Raw genomic sequence first — 20,559 nt, forward strand, 5'->3', positions numbered from 1 at the left:
CGTGAGGTTTAGATGAGTTACCCCATCCTCTCCACTCTTGTCCTCGAGTGTTTCTGAACGAGGAAGAGGAGACATTATCGTAACTGTAAACCGTTTTACGAGCCTAGTCCAGCTTCTTTGGACGTCCCTTTTATTTGCGACGCAACGTATACCGTTAGATACTATAAGGGACTGTTACGGGCATATTAATGGCAATGACCTAACCTTCCGGTGCATACTGATGCTTGTCCTGCGTGTTCACCGAATAGATAAGACTGCCATAGAGAACCAATGGGGAACATTTTGGCAACTCCGAAGAGGGATCTGCATTACGGCACCATTTTACGATCTGCAATAAATTACGTTTAAAATCACTTCCCTTTGAAAACATGCCCTTGTCCAGGATTGCCGGGTATCGGTGCAGCGCTTGACTTGCTGCCATACGCAGCGGCGGGACGAACACAACGCAAAAACCATGCATTCTATTTCAAGAACATGTCCAAACCATTTCCATAGAACTTGCACTTTATTTTCCCCCGAAGGGGGGAGGGGGGGGGGGGGGGGGGGGGGGCTTTCAAATTTGACAGTAAACACAGGCGAGCCATCCAATCCTGCAGGCTGCTTACGTGCCGCAGATTCGTAGTTAAAGAGTGGCTAGACAAATTGAATCTTAGACTGTAAAAAGTAACACTCGCGAGAAGCATGCAAAGCCACGATTACTAGAGGTTTCCACCTTTGCACAATGCAGATTTATTGTTCTAGAAACATCAGAGCTTTGCAAAAAGACTTTGTGCCAGGTCTACATGTGCACAAAGGAAAGAATACAGCAAGGTGCTTTGATCTTACTATTTTTATAAATAAACAAAGAAATCGTAATAGATGTTTTTGACTGCCCTATGCCTTTTTTTTTTTCTTTTTTTTTTTACGTATTGCCACGTGCCAAAGGTTGTGAGGATCATCTTGCCGATAGATTCTCCTTGAGTAAAAGGTATTCACCATGCGTTCGAGATTCGTAACTACCAATCTCATCCTGATCAGCAAGATGCATTAACGCTGCGCTGAGCCTCCCTGGCGGTTCAGAACAGGAGGGCCAACACGAATGCGTTATAACAAGCGGAGGAACGAAGCTACATGGGTAATCACTGCGCTAGAATGCACAGAGAAAGCGGTTCGTGTATATTTGTCTTTGCACAATGCCCTCTGAGATGACAGCAAGGCAATAAAGACGGATAATGCAGCTAAAGATGTCTGCATGCATACCTTGCAACCTTAACCTTTGCGCATTCAGACTGGATCTTACTGGGCGCGCGGAGGGGGAAATACTTTGGAGGCAGGATTCTATCGTTGCCGAACTTCAGGGTCACTCGCGCCGGAAGGCTGCAATCTGGACGCTCGTTCGTGCACAGGTGCATTTTTCCAGGGAGCAAGGTCGCAGCTGGGGTAGTTCGAAGACGAGGTGCAATGAGTTGTGGGGCGAAATTACTGCCCACGCAGACAAAGTGGAGGAGAACCGCAATTATTATTGAACACTCACGACCGGTTTCTTGCTAAGGCTATTCGATTCTTTCTTGACACTGGGTCACATGCGTGCAGGACACACTAGGCGATCTTCATTCGCATTACGCAGTCACCGCACAGATGATGCAGGCTTGTGCGATCTGAGTCAGCCGGGTGTTCGAAACACAGGCACCTAACGCACGCATTGACTTCGTCACGACATACATATATACTATTTGCATGGCCATCTTGTGCATTGGGAGGAGCAGCTGGCCGTACAATAGCGGTTGAGACCCGTATAAAAACAACTGAGCTAATGATCACACTGCGTATACAGATCAAAGGAGAGAGCAAAGCAGATCACTCTTCATGCTTTCCGTTTGTACAGAAATTCCATTTCACCTTTTTGTTCCTTGGAGCATTTTCTGTTTGCATCATATATCTATGTTGCCGCTTCATGTTCCTTATGTCTGGAACAGCTGACTCGCTTACTGCGTGTGTCAGCATTTCATTTCATTTATTTTACCCTCAAGGCCCGAGGGCATTTAAGAGGGGAGTGGTAGAATACAATAGATATATATACAGTGCATTTGTTGCTGGTTCAATGGGGCCAGGGTCTGAAACGAGTGCTCTTCACGTATATACATTAATTATAACTGGAACCAATGCCCATTCGTGTTCTCTGTGTCCGGAGCAGTTTCAGTCAATTAATAATACTGCATTATCAGTCAGTAAGAAGCCAGCCACAACTTAGCCCATACCATCGGGACTATTTAAACCGCATAGTTCTCATGTGACAGCGAAGAGCACAACTTTTCGAAGACTTTCTCCGTCCCCATTGAACTGGACGATTTCATACGCCACTGAACTGGCACTGCCGGTCACTGGCTGCAGTTTACAGAGAGAGAGCGTGTAGAGGGAAGTAGTAGGTTGTCGGGGTGCTAACAGCCTGCAACGGAAAGCCATCGAGCGGAAAAAGGTCTCGCTTGGCGGCGACTCGCGGTTGGCACACCCCTTTCGCGAGCTGCCCCAGTTCGTAATAACCGCTCACACCTGGAGAGGAAACGCGACGCAGCGTTTGGGGCGAACGTGCTCGAAGTCCGGAGCGGCAGGAAAGCGGCGGCACGGGCGAAAGCAAGGACGTCGCTCCCTGCGTCACGACGACCCATTGTGTGCAAATTTGCCGACTGCCAGAGCACGCGGAATCGGTACCGCACAGTTCACCACGCTTGAAACTGCTATAAGAGAGGGCGGTGTCTGTCCTCCCTTTCCCTTCTGAGAACTGAAATAACAGCTGACAACGGAAGCAAAACAAAAAAAGAGATCAACAAAGAGAAAGGGAGGTGCACGTTTTCAGGAATGCACTTTTACCGAGCGCGTGTGTCGAGCTGTGCTTACACTGCCGCCACGCGACGTCGACGTTTTGTCAGTTTGATACGTGTTAAGGCATCTACGCGATAGCATAAGAGCCCTTCGTTTGCAGAGCTAGATGATTGCGTCGAACCCTATAGCAGCAAAGCAGGGGCGCCGTTCGGATGCATGCTCATTTGAGCTTCATTTTCTGCTCAATTTAGTGTCGCAGTTATGAAACAATTCCTTGCCTTTCTTCAACGGTATAGCTTGCGACACTCCTCAGTGACTCCCTTTCCTTTTTTAACTTCCTCGTTGTTACCGGTTTCGTTATGTGGAACGACGCAGCCCTGTTTTCTAATGCCGCATATATATCACATTAATGCTAACGAGATGCGTGTAGAGCATTACAATGAAGAATAAATAGTAAAACGCCAGCCGCCTTGCTTAGTAGGCTTGTTCGCATAAGTGAGCAGATTGCTACAGACCAAGAAAAACTCCACCTTGTTTCACTGCATATACAAGGGCTTGTTCGTTTGAGCGAGCACTTCGCTATAGACGAAAAAAGAACAAAGAATTGCCGTAGTTAAGTATGCACATAAAAGTGCTCCCTGCTCCGTCATCATCTCAACGGCACTCTTCCGCGTCATTAGCCGGCCTGCATAGAATTGATACGAGCCGATACAGGCGCGCGCATGATTGGCTTTCGCCATCCTCCCGCGGGCGCCGCTATAAATCACAGCAAGGAGTGAATGAAGAACGAGAAAGAAGCGGCCTCGTTTGCAGCCCGGAGGCCATTGAAAAAGCGGCCGCCGCGCGGGCAGGGGCTAGGCCCAAATTAGCCCCGACGCGGCGAGAGCTCAGTTCCCAGGGGTCCGAGTGGCCGCGCCCTACTTCAGCCTTTCGAGTGCGCTCCGTCTCGAGAGATGGGGGCCGCCGCGGATGCCAGCGCGTGTGTATAAGCGCCTGTACGCCTTGTACGTCGCAAGGGCTCACACGCACCATGCGCTCACGCAAACGGGCATGTGCCCAGAATGCATTATCAATTTTCGGTAATATGAGCGCAGTGTGTTTAGCGCCGCGCACGAATGTGCGTCGAATGTCAAAACGAGAGCAGAATTTCATTTTTCTCGGCTAGTACCGATTGGTGGCCGACCCAGAGCGGCGTTTTCTTTTTAACGATCTCTCTCGCCTTCTTGTATTAATCGCGGCGCCGAAGATTGAAATCACGATAAGAACTTTATACAATGTGCTCGAATAAGACTCCTTATACGTGCGGTTATCAAGTGCAGCGCTGCGCGCGCGCCCACGGGCATCCAGCAGGAATGAATGGGAGAAATACCAACTCGGAGTGAAGCGTATAGGCGCGGCATTTTACGCGTTTGCGGAGTTCTGAGCCAAGACGAAGTGCTAATGACGTTGCGAGATCAGATAGGGGCGATGCCAAGCGGTGCTCACTTGAGAACGGGAAAACAGAAAATAGAAAACATTATTATTTTCTTTTATTTTGGTCATAAAGCTTGCTGCGGAGACTTTGAGCCGATCATTCAAGGACTTGCAGCACGCGTCTCGGAGCGAGAGACAGAGGTGGCGATTTCTTGCGCTTTCTGCGGATTAAATGAGCGCCTTTCCTCTAGACCACAGCACACAGCTTCAGATATTGTCGGGTCTCTTTCCGCCGTATAAAAGTGTTATCGATGCTCATAACTTCATTTAAAATTGCCCCTCTTTCGAGGCGGCTGAATTCCTTGGCAGCACCAATGACGACAATGTGTGAGTGCGCCAGGATGATAAAGCTGCCTATGTCCTCAGCATCTAAGTTTCTACATGCATGCTGCATGCTGTATAATGCACTAAAATCAAGGCAAAAGAGGTTACAAAGTGGACAACGTTAATATGTGATACTTTAAGCAGATGGGGTGAGTGCTTAAACTTTAGTCCCGGAGGTTTAAACCAAATGTGTTGCGTGTGTTCCGCACATGTCTAAACACTAGTGAATCATTGTGCAACATAAACACGAAATCTGTCATCATAAAAACCGTGCATGCACCCTCGCTCTCAAGGTTTCCTGTTGCTTAGCGGTTAGCGGTGACCGGAGCGAGGTATAATTGCCTATGTATGAAAAGGAGAGTTATCGGCAATCTCTACCTGGCCTGATTTGATTCGATTTCTGTAAAATTATTCACAGCCCTTCAGCTGCTGGTTTCACTCCCAGCATGTGAGTGAAGTTTGGGATTATTTTATTTATTTCGGTTAAGCATTGCCCTATTTGAAGATAACCCTGTTTCACAAGACCGAAAGTGCCTAGAGCAATTTCGCTGCACCTGTCTGCAATAACGAAGGAAACCAACGACGATAACTGGCCGACGGGCAAAGTGCAGGAATCGATCGTGGCAAGCACGTCTTTGAGACGTGCGAGCTCCAGGGCGCCAAGTTATCTATTTCTTGTTGCTCTCAAACTTTCTTGTTTCATTACCTTCAGTGAAAATAGGCCAGTCCGAAGAAAAGGATCCTTTCGTGATTATAGGACGTCCACGTGGCATCAAAAAAAACAGCTTTAAATAAGATAGCAATTCAGATGTAGTGCAGGCTAAAGTCAAATAAAAGAACGCGTACTGGTTCAAGCGCATGACAAACGTCACATCATTTAACTTCCTTGTAACTTTCAGGCTTACACCGTTAAAAAAAGAACGAAAAAAAAAAGCACTTCCTCATTAGTGCGTCTAACCTGCACAGCTGCCTGCTTTTGCACTGCGTGCTGTTGCTAGTTCTGGGCAAATCAAGAGACTGCACCAACATCTGCACAGAGCTCACTAGGATAGCTGCTGTTCACTTCCATCACGTCACGTGGTAGTGACTTCATGTCGCGTGCGTTGTGCATACATAGGACGACAGGTGGCCACAGAACGTCTACGCCAACGCAGCCATTCATGCCATAGGCGAGTCTATAATATTATCATCCGGCCTGGCTACACCCATTTCCAAGCAAAGGTCCTATGTCATCTGCACCCACCTTGTCACCGAAAACTTCTTAATCTCATCCACCTGCTTAGTATTATGCCAACTCCTACTGCGTTTACTTTCTCTTGAAATCCAGTCCACAGCGCTTAGCCATAATCGGTTGTCTTGACTTCGCCATACATGTCATGCATGTCCATGTCCTTTTTTCTTTTCTTTTTTTTTATATCGACCAGATCGCTTATAGCGTTGACCTCAATTTAAATTGAACCCTTTTCGTTAGTCCCCAAGTGTCTGTCATGCACTCAGTGCATGAGTGCACCCACAGTGACTGCTTCCGGACTTTAAACACCATAAACCATATACCACACATTCCATATTCCATACCATTTCTGCCACATAAGTGAGTACCGGGAATATACAGCTGTTACATTATTTGCTCTTGGGAGTAGATACTGGTAGACTGCGATCAAACATGGGCGATGAGTTCGCTTAGGACCGGGGACAGGAAAACAGAAAACTGTATTCATATTTAAACCCTAACATTTGCCTTGGAGACTTTGAGTCGATGATTCAAGCATGTCTCGTAGCAAAGCATTAATCCGCGATATTAAAATACCTGTCACATGCGTTCCATCTCTTTGCTATTCTTCCAGATATTTCCCTAAGTCGGGATGTGCAGTCACTAAGTTCTTGAAGTATAGTATTCCTTTACCACTTTTAGCTCCTCGCTACCAATCGTAAACTACCGTTCCTCTCTGTGAATGTGAAACATTAGTTTTCCGCATATCAATTCTTGATCCTCCGATCCGTTTTGTCTGTCTAGATCATCCATCAATCACGCTTCGTAATTTGTCCTCTTAGTTGCTTATCGAAACAGCGTGGTCAGCAAGCTGCAGATTATTAAGATATTCTCGATTCACTCGTAACCTCAAGCACTCGTCAATACCTTCTGTAAACAGGTAGCGAATATCCCTAGAGAGATCGTGCCTCCTTACTTGACACCTTTCCTTAATGGAATTTAATTTATTTCTTTATGGAGAATATAGTACTGGGTAGCACTAATAAGTTCACTGTAAAAAATATAGGAAATATAGGAACGTATAGCACCTACCCACTAAGGGAAAATATGTGGGCTAAAGCCCGTCGCTGCGGTCCAGTGTGTGCGGCGGAAGCAAGTGATTTACGATGGATTTATCGGCGCGAATGTCTTCATGCCACTTCGCGAGTGCTGCAGTAGACCATATGTCGCATCGTCTAGTTGCGGGAGTAAACAAGGTGAAATATTGTCGACGAATATCTCCGAACCGTTCACATTGTTAACAGCAGTCTACAATGTGTATATGTGACAGCTTCTACATATGGTCTCTGTCTTTCAAGTGCGTTTACCGATCTACCGCAGCGTCGTTACTTAAAGGCTCGATTAACGAAATGCATTGATTAGCAAGTGAAATGCTTTGACCACAGGGCTTCCTAATATAAATGGAGCTCAAGAAATGCACAGCATCGGACCAGCGGGAGCATTCACGTAGCGAGCAGTGCGCTGTTTAATTTCTACCTATTTCTTTTCTTCTATTGGTGTTTGCAGTTTCGATTAGAAATAGTTGCACCCATTGAGAGCAGTTTGGCGGGAGCCGCTGCACGTTAAGAGCTAAGCATCAAATGGTGTGAGGAAGTCGTCGCTCTAGAATCATCGTGAGGAAGTGGCGAAGCACAGGGAAAGCAGCACGCAGTCATGGAATTAGATTTGCTTGCGATCGCGTGCTCGAGCGCAACCACAGGCCGCAAATTAAACGAGGCAGCGTGGCCCTCTAATTCGCTCGCTGTCAGAGTGCGACAGACCGTGCTCCGACCTTATTATGCGTATAATTTGAAGTCTGCAGGTCGCGTCGTTTTCCTGGACATAATGCTGCCTGCCTAGCCGCACGCACGAGTAGCCACATGCAAGGCCTTCTATCTGTGAGTGTCCATTGTTCACATAACGGGGGCTCTCTGAGAAAAGCACGCCCTATAGTGCAACGTGTTACAAAGCACTCATTATCAAGAGAAATGCCCTGAACGAAATGCAAAGCTGCAGGCTGCCGTATACATCACGATGCTCAAGCAACCTCTTCATTTCAGGAGCAACATTGTTGAAACCTCCGAGCGGGCTTCGTGACTACGTTTGTTCGTTCGTTCGTTCGTTCGTTCATTCATTCATTCATTCATTCATTCATTCATATATATATATATATATATATATATATGACTAATCATGGGAGGAGGAATTATCATGGGAGAAATGGGCCTGGGCATTATATGTATGTATATATATATATATATATATATATATATATATATATATATATATATATATATATATATATATATATATATATATATATATATATATATATATATATTATATATTATATATAATGCGAAGAGAGTATAACCGATGGTCGCTATATACATATATATATATATATCAAAATGAAGTTTACACCAGTGTACTGTAAAAAGCAGTTTAGCGCGAAACAAACAGTTCATCAGGTTTCAAACAATCCTTTAAATTCATATATGGGTTATCTAGTATATTATGCTCCTAACTTGTTGCAATCATTCAGAACTCACGGTAAAATATTTATAACACTTATCGGCTGTATTCTCGATCAAAAACAGGTTAGCCTGGCAACAAGTTTTATCAATAAGTATTATCGGCTGTAATTCGTACAGTATTTAAGGATTTCCCATTTCATTGTTCAGTTTTAATAGGGGGGAGGGGGGGGGGGGGGAGTGTTCGCCATTTACCACGCCATGCACCGATCGTATTCTGACAGCTAGGGGCTGCTAACTGCACACTACAAAACTGCAGGCATCAAAACAGCGCTCGAAAAAGAGCACAGCAATGAAATTACATATGAAGAAAGCACCGCAGCGAAAAAAACGTCACACAGAAAATTCAGCATAAACAATATCACAATGAATAATTGCCCCCTTATTGACTACAAAACAGTGCAGGTTAATACGGTGCAGCGTATAGCTTAAAGAATGCGCATGGGAGAACTAGTGATTATGCAATCATTTCTGGCTTGGTTCTCATTATGTATTTTTTCTGTATCATTCAAGCAAAGCCTGGGCAACCGAGAAAATCAAGAGACCGAACTTCCACTTGCTTTTATTTCTTTGATTTTGCTTCCACTCTCCAGCACACCTTGCCGGGTTAATATGGATGTATTGATTTTCACTGTGGTGGCAGCTTAACTGTGCGTGTTATTATCTTCGAGTACCCCGGATCGTAGGGAAGTCGGATGCGGACGCGTTAACCGGACGATATGACACGTTATAAGCGATACACTATGAATTAAGTCATTTAATTCTGAATGCAATGCGCTGCCACCACCATGCTCCGAAATATGCGGGTAACGTAACTGTCCCTTGTAGAAGTACCTCGCGCTTCTAAACATATTTTTTGCTTCATGCGCCACCAACGACCACAGTAGCTACTGTTGCGTGCAACCATTTCTGACCCAGGCTAAGATGGAACATGTAGACGACAGTTCAGAAATAAACTGCATAATCAACCGCGGAAATCTACCGAAGAGCAGCCCATATATCCTCTCTTCACTGGAACTGTATATTGGTGCACGTATGAAAGAAGAAACAACGTTTTTCGAATGGCGGACAGCTCAGTAATGCCACTGTATGCGTTCTAAAAAGTCCGACTGCTCTGCACCAGATGATGCTGGGAGCGTCCACATGATGGACCTTAAAGGTTCCCCACCATGAGGTGGCATTACATAAGGGGTGAAGTTTTATACAAAATTCAAATATCCGGGATAAACAATCGTTGAATAAAATGTTCATTAGAAGTGCTAAAAATGTAAATAGGCACATGACATCAGCAAGTATAGCGCCGCCACCTTTTCCTCTAACTAATAGTAGGAAACAATATGTAATTTTGTTCGTGTGCTTTTTTTTGTTATATTTTTACCTGGGCTGTTTTTGTCTACTTATGTTTTTATGTGCTGTTTTTTATGTACTGTTCTCACGCTTGCTGTTTTGTCCTGTGCTGCTTCTTAGTGTTCCCGCACAAAATCCTCTAGCGCAACCTTCTTAGACATGGTCAGAATGAAGAGAAGAAAAAAAAATGGGATTCCCCTGGCGGAAGCAAAGAAGTAACACGCTAGATCATCGCCCATCTCCGTTACAATGCGTGCATGTAAATGTTCTTGTCTGCACCGTGTCCCACATTGCTGCAAGGAAAGGAACAAGTTCGGCGAGCGAACTGCATAGGTTCCTTTATACTGCCGGGCATAATGCATAGCATGGGTTGAGGAAGCCTGAGCGCCGTTAGACCATGTATCTGGGATAGACTGATACACTGGCACTCGATGGAGAGCACGCGGGAGTGGCTTGTAGCCGCATTGTAGATCCGTGCGATTGCTGTAGCTGTAGCTCGCACTCCACCACTCTTCCTTATTACAGGCTGCACGTTAAGCGGAAACTCACGCGAAGACGCCTATATACACCATGTAATCATCGCGCGTGAGGTGTGGTAAACTGGAGCGGCGGCATACTGGATCAAAAAGTAAGTCTACAGATGTCCGCGTTGCAGCTAAATTTGTCACGAATACATGGTGATCGAGTGCAGAAGAGAGAAAGTGACGTTAGTTTTTCAAGAATAAAGCCGAAATAAACTTGAAAAGCAGAAAATTATGCATTCAAGCATCCTTTGTCGTCTACATCGGCTAAGATAAAAGTCCTGACCTATATAACTCATATTTTGAAAGAAATTATACTTCCTTGTGTGCAGACGGGAAAGCGATGCTTGCCATAAATGATGGATTCGGGATGAAGTCTCATATAGAATTTCGATAATCGTCATATTTAATGCATTCATAACCATCGCGTGCCTATTACTATAGTTCGCTAGTACGAAGGCATCTCCCATATTCCTACAATTCACCTTGCCCTGAGACCGCGGCAGGCAGCTTATCACCGAGTCAAACTTTGTATCCAAGTTGGATGCTTTGAACTAAATGACAAAGGAGTAACAGACTATGTCTGAGAAATACAGCAGCATACAGTACCAACAAATAGTTAGGAAACGCCATTTCCCAATCTCATCCGCCCACCTGACTTTCTGCCTCTCCCTGCTGTGCTTGTCTACCCTTGCAATCTAGCCTGTTACCCTGAACTGCACTCAGTGGTTGAACCCTTTCGTTCGACCACCACGTTTCTGATACGTGGCGCCGCGTTTGTGGCGCAACTCACTCAGGAGATCTTGCGCCTAAGCTGCACCAGCCACCGCCGAACCACAGCTTATCATCCGCAAACTAATGGACTGACGGAGAGACTCAACAGAACTATAGCCGATATGATCGCCATGTACTTGGACGTCGACCATCGGAACTGGGAATATATGTCACGTTCGCCTATAATACCGCAGTCCAGGAGACCACCCGTATGTCCCCTTTCCAGCTATTGCGAGGAAGGCAGGTCACCACCATACTTGACGCTATGCTGCCTCACGCACCGCCAGGCGACGTAGCTGATGCCCGGCTAGTATGCGAACGCGCGGAGGAGGCTTGGCAACTGGCCAGACTCCACATACGACAGCAACAGCGTACCGATGCTCGTCACTACAACCTCCGGAGACGTGACGTCAATTTCCGTCCTGGAAACAAGGTGTGGGTGTGGACACCGGTTCGCCGTCGAGGGCTTTCAGAAAAACTCATGAAGCGGTATTTCGGGCCGTACAGAGTTGTCCGTCGTATCGGTGAACTTAATTACGAGGTGCTGCCCTGTGTAACGCAACCGTCCTCACGCCGTTCCTCGCGTCCCGAAATTGTGCACGTAGTGCGGCTTAAGCCGTATTACCAGTGATCCCCGAGAACCCTTCCTTCCAATTAGCAAACATTCCGAGACCATGTGTGCTTCTGCGCGGCGGTTAATTCATTTTGTGTTTAGCATTGGGACGATGCTTCTTTTCGGAGGGAGGCAGTGTAGTAGAAGAAGAGGAAGTGCGAGCGTTCCGTGAAAAAAAAGAAGACGCTATCCCCCTGTGTGGGTATGTGCCATCACATTAGAGGAGAACAACAACAACAACAACAACAACAAGACGCTGATGCGGGTGATCTGTTCGGTGCTCTGGGTATCCCCGCCGTCGAACTGGTTCCTACTGCCGCCCTGCTGACCTGTGGTCGCTGTCATCGTCCTGTCCTTTGGCTAGGACGTGACAATATGAATATACTGCCGTCTTGACGGATATTCGTAGGCTTCTATTTGTTATGAGTACATGCCGAATGCACTACGCCCCATTCTTATTCTGCTAGTTATTTCAGCATTATGGTCAGGATGTGTGGTCGCTACATGACCTTAGTAAACGTATTCCTTTACCACTTCTAATTCTTCGCCGCCTCTCGCAACGAGCTGTTTCCATCCATAAGTAATCAACATTACTCCAGTTTACTCATTCTATGCCTACAGTTTTTCTTTGCGTGCCTTGGCCCTCTATTGCAATTCGTCCCGTGACTTACTTAGCCAGGCAATGTCATGAGCAAAATATACAGTATACAAGGCATGATTCGTTCAATTTTAGCCGTAATTCTTCCCAGTCAAGAATACCACCGGTAAACACGCTGAGTATCAGATATATTGTAACCCGAAGCCCTTTTTGATCTGCATATTGTGAGCGCTGTATGACGCTTCATCTTTCACACGGGTGCACGTTCTGCTTCACCTTCAGAGAGAATCCATCATCATTCCTCACTGATTCGCTTCGGTGTGCGACCCGGGATTCAAGTCTCTAATAAACCTGATCCACCAAGCCCGTCCTTAAATATCATCACTTCCCTGCGAAGAATTATAGTCGGTGGGGAACATCTATAGATGTCATTGTGGGACGTCTGCACAAGCCTCTTTTACACCCTGACTACGCAATTCTTGCACGACTGTCAAGGTTTCGACTGAGTCAAATAATTTATCGTAATCTGTATTCCGATTGCTGGAGAGGCCCGTGTAAAATGGAATCATCAGACTATTTACACTATATTATCCGAATTCAGAATGACCTTGCCCTCCTTTCATTTAAGGGTGCATTGCGCTCTCTATAACCTAATATATTCAAGTTATATGCCGCACATTTCTATAGAGAGTGCCCTCGTAATATAGAGCTTGTCTACTGAACGTACACTGTCGCTACAAAAATATCGCAAACGGCATTGTTGCCACGATGCAGAATATTTTGAAAAGCGGCACGAAGACCGCTGCTTTCTTATAATATAAGCGTTATTATATAAACTGCAAGGACATGTGGTGAATGGAAGGCTGTACCATTAGAGTACCATTTTTTTTATTGATCATCAATCGATATTCAGGAAACCTGTGAGGGCTGTTGCATTCATGTAGTAGTGCAGCTAGAAACCAACAGGTCGATAATTTCGCGCTCATTCATCTCCTGTCCAGCTTGCTTCGTATCGCAAACGCATGCACGGTCGCATATCAAGTGGAAGCGATTGCCCCTGCGCTATTTCTGCACAAAAAGTACACAGCCCGACGTGCCCGGATCGAATACAGTCCTGCCTGTGCGCAAAACGCCGCGGGCTTTTTATCTCTGTCATCCTGTGTTGTTGTTGAGCTTAACTACGTAGAAAAGTTACGATGTATCGCCACGGAACTAGTTTATACGTTGTTCCATCGAACCATTTCGTCGTTAAAAGTCATTAATTAACAGAAAGCTCCATCTGAAAGACCTCCTGACAGAAATATAAGGCCCACTTTAACCAAGCCATATCCGAATGCGCCTGCTTGACTTCAAACGTCCGATGAGAGAGATTCCAATCTCAAAAATGCTGCCCAACTTGCCAGTTCATGCCAGTTGTCATGTCATGTAATCTCATAGCGTGACGCAAACCTCCGAGCAATCACTGCCAACCGCGACATGACACCTGTCAATCACCTGCCAGGGGGAAGCTGGTTAGGAGGACTGAACAAACGAACATACGTCGGCGAAATGAGAGGCGTTTCAGTTTTAGCGCACTAAAAGATGACCTATGGTGTCGAATCGCACCTTTGCATTAGTATCGCAGGCTGAGTGTGAAGGTATCCCCTCGGTCAGTCCTTTATAGTATCTACCACCACAAATATTCTCACTGTACGATCCCATCGTCACCCTCCATTCGCCCCTTAACCTCCTTTATTCCTTTTTCTTCTTCCCCAATGGGGAGTAGCAGGCCAGGGTTTCTACCACCGGCCGATCTGTCCACTTTTCTTTTCATTAGATCAATTTCTCTCTCATCAGAGCGGCTGTCTCTGAATATGGAGCTGCAGATGCATATCGCCAAAAGATAACATGCCTTCTGTTGCAAAAGTTACCGCTGCAACTGCCTCGAACACGAAACCTGGTTGCATTCGGATGTCGACGCAACGTCTGTTTCTTTGACCGCGAGGTGGAATAACTCATCGGCATCTTTAATAGCAAATAAAACACGAGGTGTTGATTATACTCCGCTGCAACTGCCTCGAACACGAAACCTGGTTGCATTCGGATGTCGACGCAACGTCTGTTTCTTTGCCCGCGAGGTGGAATAACTCATCGGCATCTTTAATAGCAAATAAAACACGAGGCGTTGATTATACTCCGCCGTCTACCTAAATCGCCACTATAAAACGCATCCATTTCCGAGGGATAAAAATATGCCATGTACATTGGCTTCGGGAGAACATTTTGTGCTTAACCCATCAGGTGATCAAGCCACACATCGCTCGGGTGCCCGCAATGCACTGCGAAGTTACCTTGTGCAGTGTGAATTCGTATTCAGTACTTACAGCGCAAAAATAAATGTTATGACCAGGTAGCTTTCCCTCCGGATCATTAGTGATCTTCATACCCGCCATAGGCAGCATCAGACAATGACAATTTGCAGCTAATCAAACTGCCAAAATTTCGTTATCTCCGCAATCATAAAGAATGCTCGTTGAGCCAGCAACTCATTGCATACAGAGTGCTTTCATTAGCGGATAAACAACTATATCGCTCTTTCGACTACAAACAACAAGCATTCGGGCTCGTTTTTCTGCAGCACTCATTCAGAATCAACCCGCGCGTTCAGCCGCATTGAAATGTCAGAATGAGCGCTGGCACCTGCAACTTCCAACTGCACTTCCAAGCTGAACGAATCGGGGCTTACGAGATTTTCCAGCTCATTAGGAGTGATGAACCTTGTCCCGCCATATATCTCTCGCTGTCCGTGCGCGCGCGTGTTTGTACGCGTGTGCATGGTGCGGATGCGGCGACAAAGGCTTCGTCGGGGGCAGCAGCGGCCAGTTAGCGGACAATGGGCACATCAGACATGACGCGCACGCACGCGTGCGCCGACCACGAGCTGACCACGCGCGGGCCGAAGGTACACCGAGGGGCACGCGTGTAGCACCGCCAAGAAGAAAGGCAGGGTCTTCTTCGCGGGTCAGCGAGTTCAACGCCGTCGCGACCGGCTTCCACACCGGACGACCTTCGCCGTGGCACAAGGCGACGCATCGTTCAGCTGTTCCATTTTCGCGCCCTCCCACAGCGCGAAACAAAGCGGGGCTCGGAAGATGGCGGCGTAACGTGTTTCCATCTCCATGCATTCCCCCCACTTTGGGAAGAGGTCCAGCGGGTTCTGTGCCAACAGGCCGATGGCCACGGACTGTTGGAAATAGTTCACGATGTGCAGTTATTGGTTCGCAGAAAATTCAATGCTTCATATCGTCTTGAAGTTAGGAAGATAACTGATTATACCACTGCTGTTAACAACACGCCGTCGTCTGCACACTCTCGAGTCGCAGCGACCTGAAAGACGAGCCGTGCTGCTTAGGAAAGTCCCTAGTTCACGAATGCACGCCGTCATAGTGCATCACAATCGCCTGCGCGCGGTGGCGTGGGCAGAAAGTTTTACGAGGCTAAACCTGGCAGAGGTCTGGCTGTTGTCAAAGACTGCAATTCTAATGAAAAACGTTACGTTTATGTGGGGATTACCACGTTCCGCGGTGATGGAGAAAGCGGGGAAGGCTTGAGCCCAGGCAGTGGTGCACGCTGCGTCCTTGCCTCCCCGACCAGCAACACAGCTTTACTTCGCCTTGAAGCGAGTTTCTTTGAACTTAAGAAAAAGAACAGTTGCTTCGCTTATTGCCAACGGAGCGGCCGGCAAAACAACCACCTTGGAGGTGAAACTGCGAAGAGTGCAAAAGAAGAACAAACGTCATACATGCATGCGCTCCTTGATGCTGCTTCGGATGAGAATGTAGCACACATCTTTGAAAGTTCTGTATTTGTCCCTCCTATAATTTTCTTTATTTGCGTTAATGAGAATGTTTCGTGTTCGTTTTGTTCTCTGCCTCGTTCCAACTTTCGGCAAATATTTGAGAAACAACGAGGCGTCAGGTATACTTGTACTATGTACTACAGCAGTACTACACTACTGCGCTATGTACTACAGCAGACGCAGTAGTTCATTTCCGGCTTTCACTTACCTTGCTATTGAGAGAAAGGAATAACGAAATGAGGCCACACGCCGTTGTGCCGTCCGCACGTGTCCGCGGTCTGTTAGGCGCGCTCCCCCGGCGTGTGGCCCAGATGCCAGTAAGTGACCGGACGTCCGATGCGCGTGCGTACGAGGCCTCAGGGGCTTGATCCGACGCTCCACATCAGCAGGAGGAGCCAAGGCGCGCCTGTCGGACGACCCGCGACACGCATGGCGTCCCACGCTAACCACGGTCGTCTTTTTCTGAGCGAAGCACGCCCGCCGCGGACGACGTTCACAATGACCCGACCCTTCAGCTGCTGGCTGCGCGTCGCCTCAGGGCTTTTCAACCGCCCCGAGGCGCGAAGGACCTCCCGCCGTAAGTCGCGAACAAGCCCTTGTCAGTCCTCCCTCCTCTTTTTGCTTCTATCATTCCATCTCTCCCTGTCTTTTTTTCACCTTATTTCTTCTCTCTACGCTTTCGTTCCTTTCATTTTTCTATCGTTGTTTCAATCTTCTCGCTTTTTCTATTGCGTTCACGTACATCCACTTTCACGAGCGCACTGTGGTTAAGTATGCGTCGCTTTGAAACATCTTTCCATCCATCCAGGTCCGCGTTCCGCGCAGAATACTCGGCTGCTTCTTGTCTACAGGTCGTATCTCGGCCGGGCCCGGTTGTGAGCGTGCGTCTAGGTGTCCAGGAAACTGCGTTGTATCGGAGGAGGTGGCAGTCTGTTCTCTGCGAATGCGGAAGAACTCCAGAGGTGACAAGAGAGGCCCGTAAGGAGCCCCTAGCGATGGAGAGAAATGCGGACTTTCTTAGTGCGAAAAAACCGAGGCGCCTTGACGGAGTGAGGCCGTTGAAGCGTGACGCATGGAGAACGAGGAAGCGTCTCAGTTTTGTCTCCGTGACCCGTTGCCGCCTGCCGCTAGCAAACCATAGTAGATGACGAGCCACAGATGCTCCCTTATTTCTGCCACACGGGTGCAAATTGTTATTCCAGTGGCTACTTTTTTTTTTTCTTGGCCCTTCAGCTGACTCAGCACGTTTGTTCGATGTCACAGGCTAGAACTGGATACGGCATCGATGCGGCATAATCATCAGCCTGCTGTTTCAGGGATAAAATTTAATCTTGCCCATGCACTCGACGCAGGAAAGTGGCAGAAGCGTGGTGCTGAGCTGTGGCCGGACTCGTGGCATGGCTCCCCGTGAATACCATGGCGACTGCCTCGTACCGCCGGGCCCGGCTGCTGGCGCTGGCCCTGCTTGCAAGTGGATTTCTCGTGGCGCGCATCCATCGGGCGCAGGTCGGAGGCGGGACAGCGCCCGTCGTGCGAACGGGACAGCAGGCGCTGCAGGTACGCAGTCACTCTCTTTTTGGGATCACCATTTGTAAAAGCCGTATGGGTCTTTCGTGCGGCTGTCATGTGAAGTTACCTGGCCTGTACTACGTGCTTATTTCACTGACTCACATAACTGCTGTGATTTCTTGTACTTTCAGGTGATTAATTCGTATAGTGATTATTTGCGAGATCGAAGTGTTTAAATAAATAAGCAATTTTACTAACTGAATTACTGCCATTGTCGTTTCAGGTCACAATTCCATTGGAGCTGTCCCAAAGATCTGCATCTCGGCAACCAAGTTCAAAGTACCGTTTCAAAGACTATGATCCCCATTTGCATCCAAGATACAAAATCGGAGACAGGGACTCTTTGTCGTTTTTCGAGGTCGTGGGCAACAATACTTGCTTTAAACTGGGTACCAAACTTCGCGCAAGCCAAGGCTCCTGCACCTGCAGACCGGGGTGGTCCTCGGACGATTGCAGTTTACCTGAAGCCATCAGTTCGTCCAAGCGGTTTAGGCGTCGTTGGACCAACAAGAAAGTACATCGCAGGAGCAACCTTCCTCGGCGTATCGTCAATGCGATCAACATAAATCATGAGCTATACCTCTTAGAAGTGCGGCTGAGGGAACTGTATGACGTAGTCGACGTGTTTGTCGTCTGTGAGTCCAACTACAGTGCTAGGGGTGAGCCCAAGCCATTGCACCTTCTTCCCGAGCTTCAGAAAGGTTTCCTTGCGCCCTACCAGGACAAGATCGTTCACGTCTTCCTCGACCATTTTCCGAAGAAAGGTCGGGAAGATGGCTGGTTCGCCGATGGTTATCAGAGGACTTTCCTTTGGCGACAGGCCAAGAAACAACTTTCAGGACTCAGGGACGATGACCTGTTCGTTCTGACCGATGCCGACGAGATACCAAGAGCGGGACCGCTGGCGTACTTGAAAACGCACGAGGGCTTCGGTGAGCCCATGTTTTTGAGGTTGCGTTGGACTCTGTACGGCTTCTTCTGGCAGCACGTGCAGGAGCACGTGCAAGTGCTCTCTGTGTGCACGATGCGCTTTCTGTCGCGAGTGCTTCGCAACGATGCGTCTCGCCTGCGCCGGGAGGACATCCCGGCCAACTCCGAAGAACTCTACGGAGGAGAGCTCGAGGATTGGACATTAGGCCAGAACGTGGACTTCAACGCTGGCTGGCACTGCTCATGGTGCTTCGATGTAGAAGGACTACGAGTGAAACTCAAGTCGGCACAGAAGGACGACGGAATCCGGTGGGGGGACTTCCCTGAAAAGACTTCAGCGCGCTTCTTGAGTGTTCTTGTTCGACGTGGCCTGTGGTTCGACGGGAAGAAAGTGACTAAGCCTAGCGTGATAACACGCGGAGGCACTGTACCTTCTTGTGTGATGGACGATAAGAAATATCGTTATCTGCTGTCGCCTGTAAATACTACGGCGTCTAGGCCGGAGTTGCAATAGCAATAGTTTGAGTTCAAATTGCTGGTTTGGGACGGCGTAACAACCCTGAAGTATGTACAGTACTCACGGATTGAAATAGGACACTCGGAGCGCGTGGCCGTCGCTGCATGCAAGGCAGTGTGGTAAACAACAGGCCGGCTTATTGGCGACCGGAAGGAGCAGTTCTGCTTTTTAGATGTTCTCCCCCTCGCGCTATACCACAATGCAGCACCTTGGTTCCATGAGCATCCACGGGCGGCGCTGCATGCAGCGACGGCCACGCTCTCCGAGTGTCCTATTTCAATCCGTGAGTACTGTACATTGTTAAGGGTGCTTCTATGGAGGCAGACTGCAGTATTCATGCTTCTCAAACGCGCGTTGTCTCACAATTTTTTGTATGTGGACCGTTTTAAGATTTCTTCTATGGACGTCGCGAACATTATTATCAGATGCTAATAGCTTACATGAAGAAGGTACGCATTTCCGTAGGTCTATCAGGCCCGCCCGTGCTGGACACGGAAGGTTCATCTTTTCTCTTATCAGATGCCGCTATCACAAGCAAAGCTTTCAACAAGCGCTGGTACGCTGCTCCCCTGCCACAACTCATCACGCTTCATCAACCGTGCACGCTTATGTTTATGTCAAATCGCACCGCGAAAGAAGAGCCTGACATAACTGTTTCGACTTTCCAAAGACTGTGCTTTAGACCTGTGGTTTATACACGTGTGCTCTCGCTTTACCAAACTAGCAACGTACATGGGTGCATACTTTTCCTGCCACCCTTTTATACTCAAACATTATATTTTGGTTGACTGAGTTTTCTTTCTTTTCCCCATATTCTTCTCATTGCGAGCAGGGCAGCCAGTCGGTCATAATGTCGAGTTAGCCCTCCTGCCGCTACTTTTTTCTGGCTCGGCCTCTGTATAGGAGAACAATGCAAAAGGCATCCGTATATATGGGATACTTGGGAGGAATCGAAGTGGTCTCCCAAGGAGACCACTCTCACCAGAAATAAATCTTTTGTAAGAAATGCAGGTGTCGCCGTCACCGATCGGTCACAATCTAGTTTGGAACATTTTTAAATCCAACTTCCAGGGGTGATCCTCGTTGTCTCGTCTAAACAGCCCAAAAGAAGGACGTGGGTGGGAGGACAATAATTCGGAGCTCGCCATTACGACGCCCTCTTTAAATCTTCCGTCCTTTCAACCTGTCATCTCTCCCTGCGCTCAAAACGAGGTTGAGGCGTCAACCCAGAAGCCAGGCAGTTACAGCGTCTTTCGGTAACTCAAGACCAATTCAATCTATTTTAATAGTGACATCGTCACAGTCAGTTGCTCAAAGCATTTAAGGTTGTTTGCGATTGTGGCTGTGTACCTTGAACGTTGCGCTCATACCAAATGACTGCCGAAAACGGTTAATTAAACAATTCAACACGCCATTGGCCTGTACGAGCTCAATGTGGCTACTGGTTTGATTTGGGTTTCAACGGTTAACGTC

General features: G+C 47.5%; 1 protein-coding gene across 1 annotated transcript; it reads left to right on the forward strand.

Annotated features, from left to right (window-relative positions):
* Window positions 1-17,486: 17,486 nt before the first annotated feature.
* On the forward strand, window positions 17,487-19,337 carry LOC146199577 (beta-1,4-mannosyl-glycoprotein 4-beta-N-acetylglucosaminyltransferase-like). The gene is made up of 2 exons (XM_084592786.1): window positions 17,487-17,627; window positions 17,863-19,337. Exons 1-2 carry the CDS (start codon window positions 17,487-17,489, stop codon window positions 19,081-19,083), a joined length of 1,362 nt encoding a protein of 453 aa, XP_084448912.1. The 3' UTR covers window positions 19,084-19,337.
* The last annotated feature ends 1,222 nt before the right edge of the window (window positions 19,338-20,559 follow it).

Source organism: Amblyomma maculatum, chromosome 2 (assembly GCF_055883805.1).
Source record: "Amblyomma maculatum isolate TAMU_Amacu chromosome 2, ASM5588380v1, whole genome shotgun sequence".
Lineage (NCBI taxonomy): Eukaryota > Metazoa > Arthropoda > Arachnida > Ixodida > Ixodidae > Amblyomma > Amblyomma maculatum.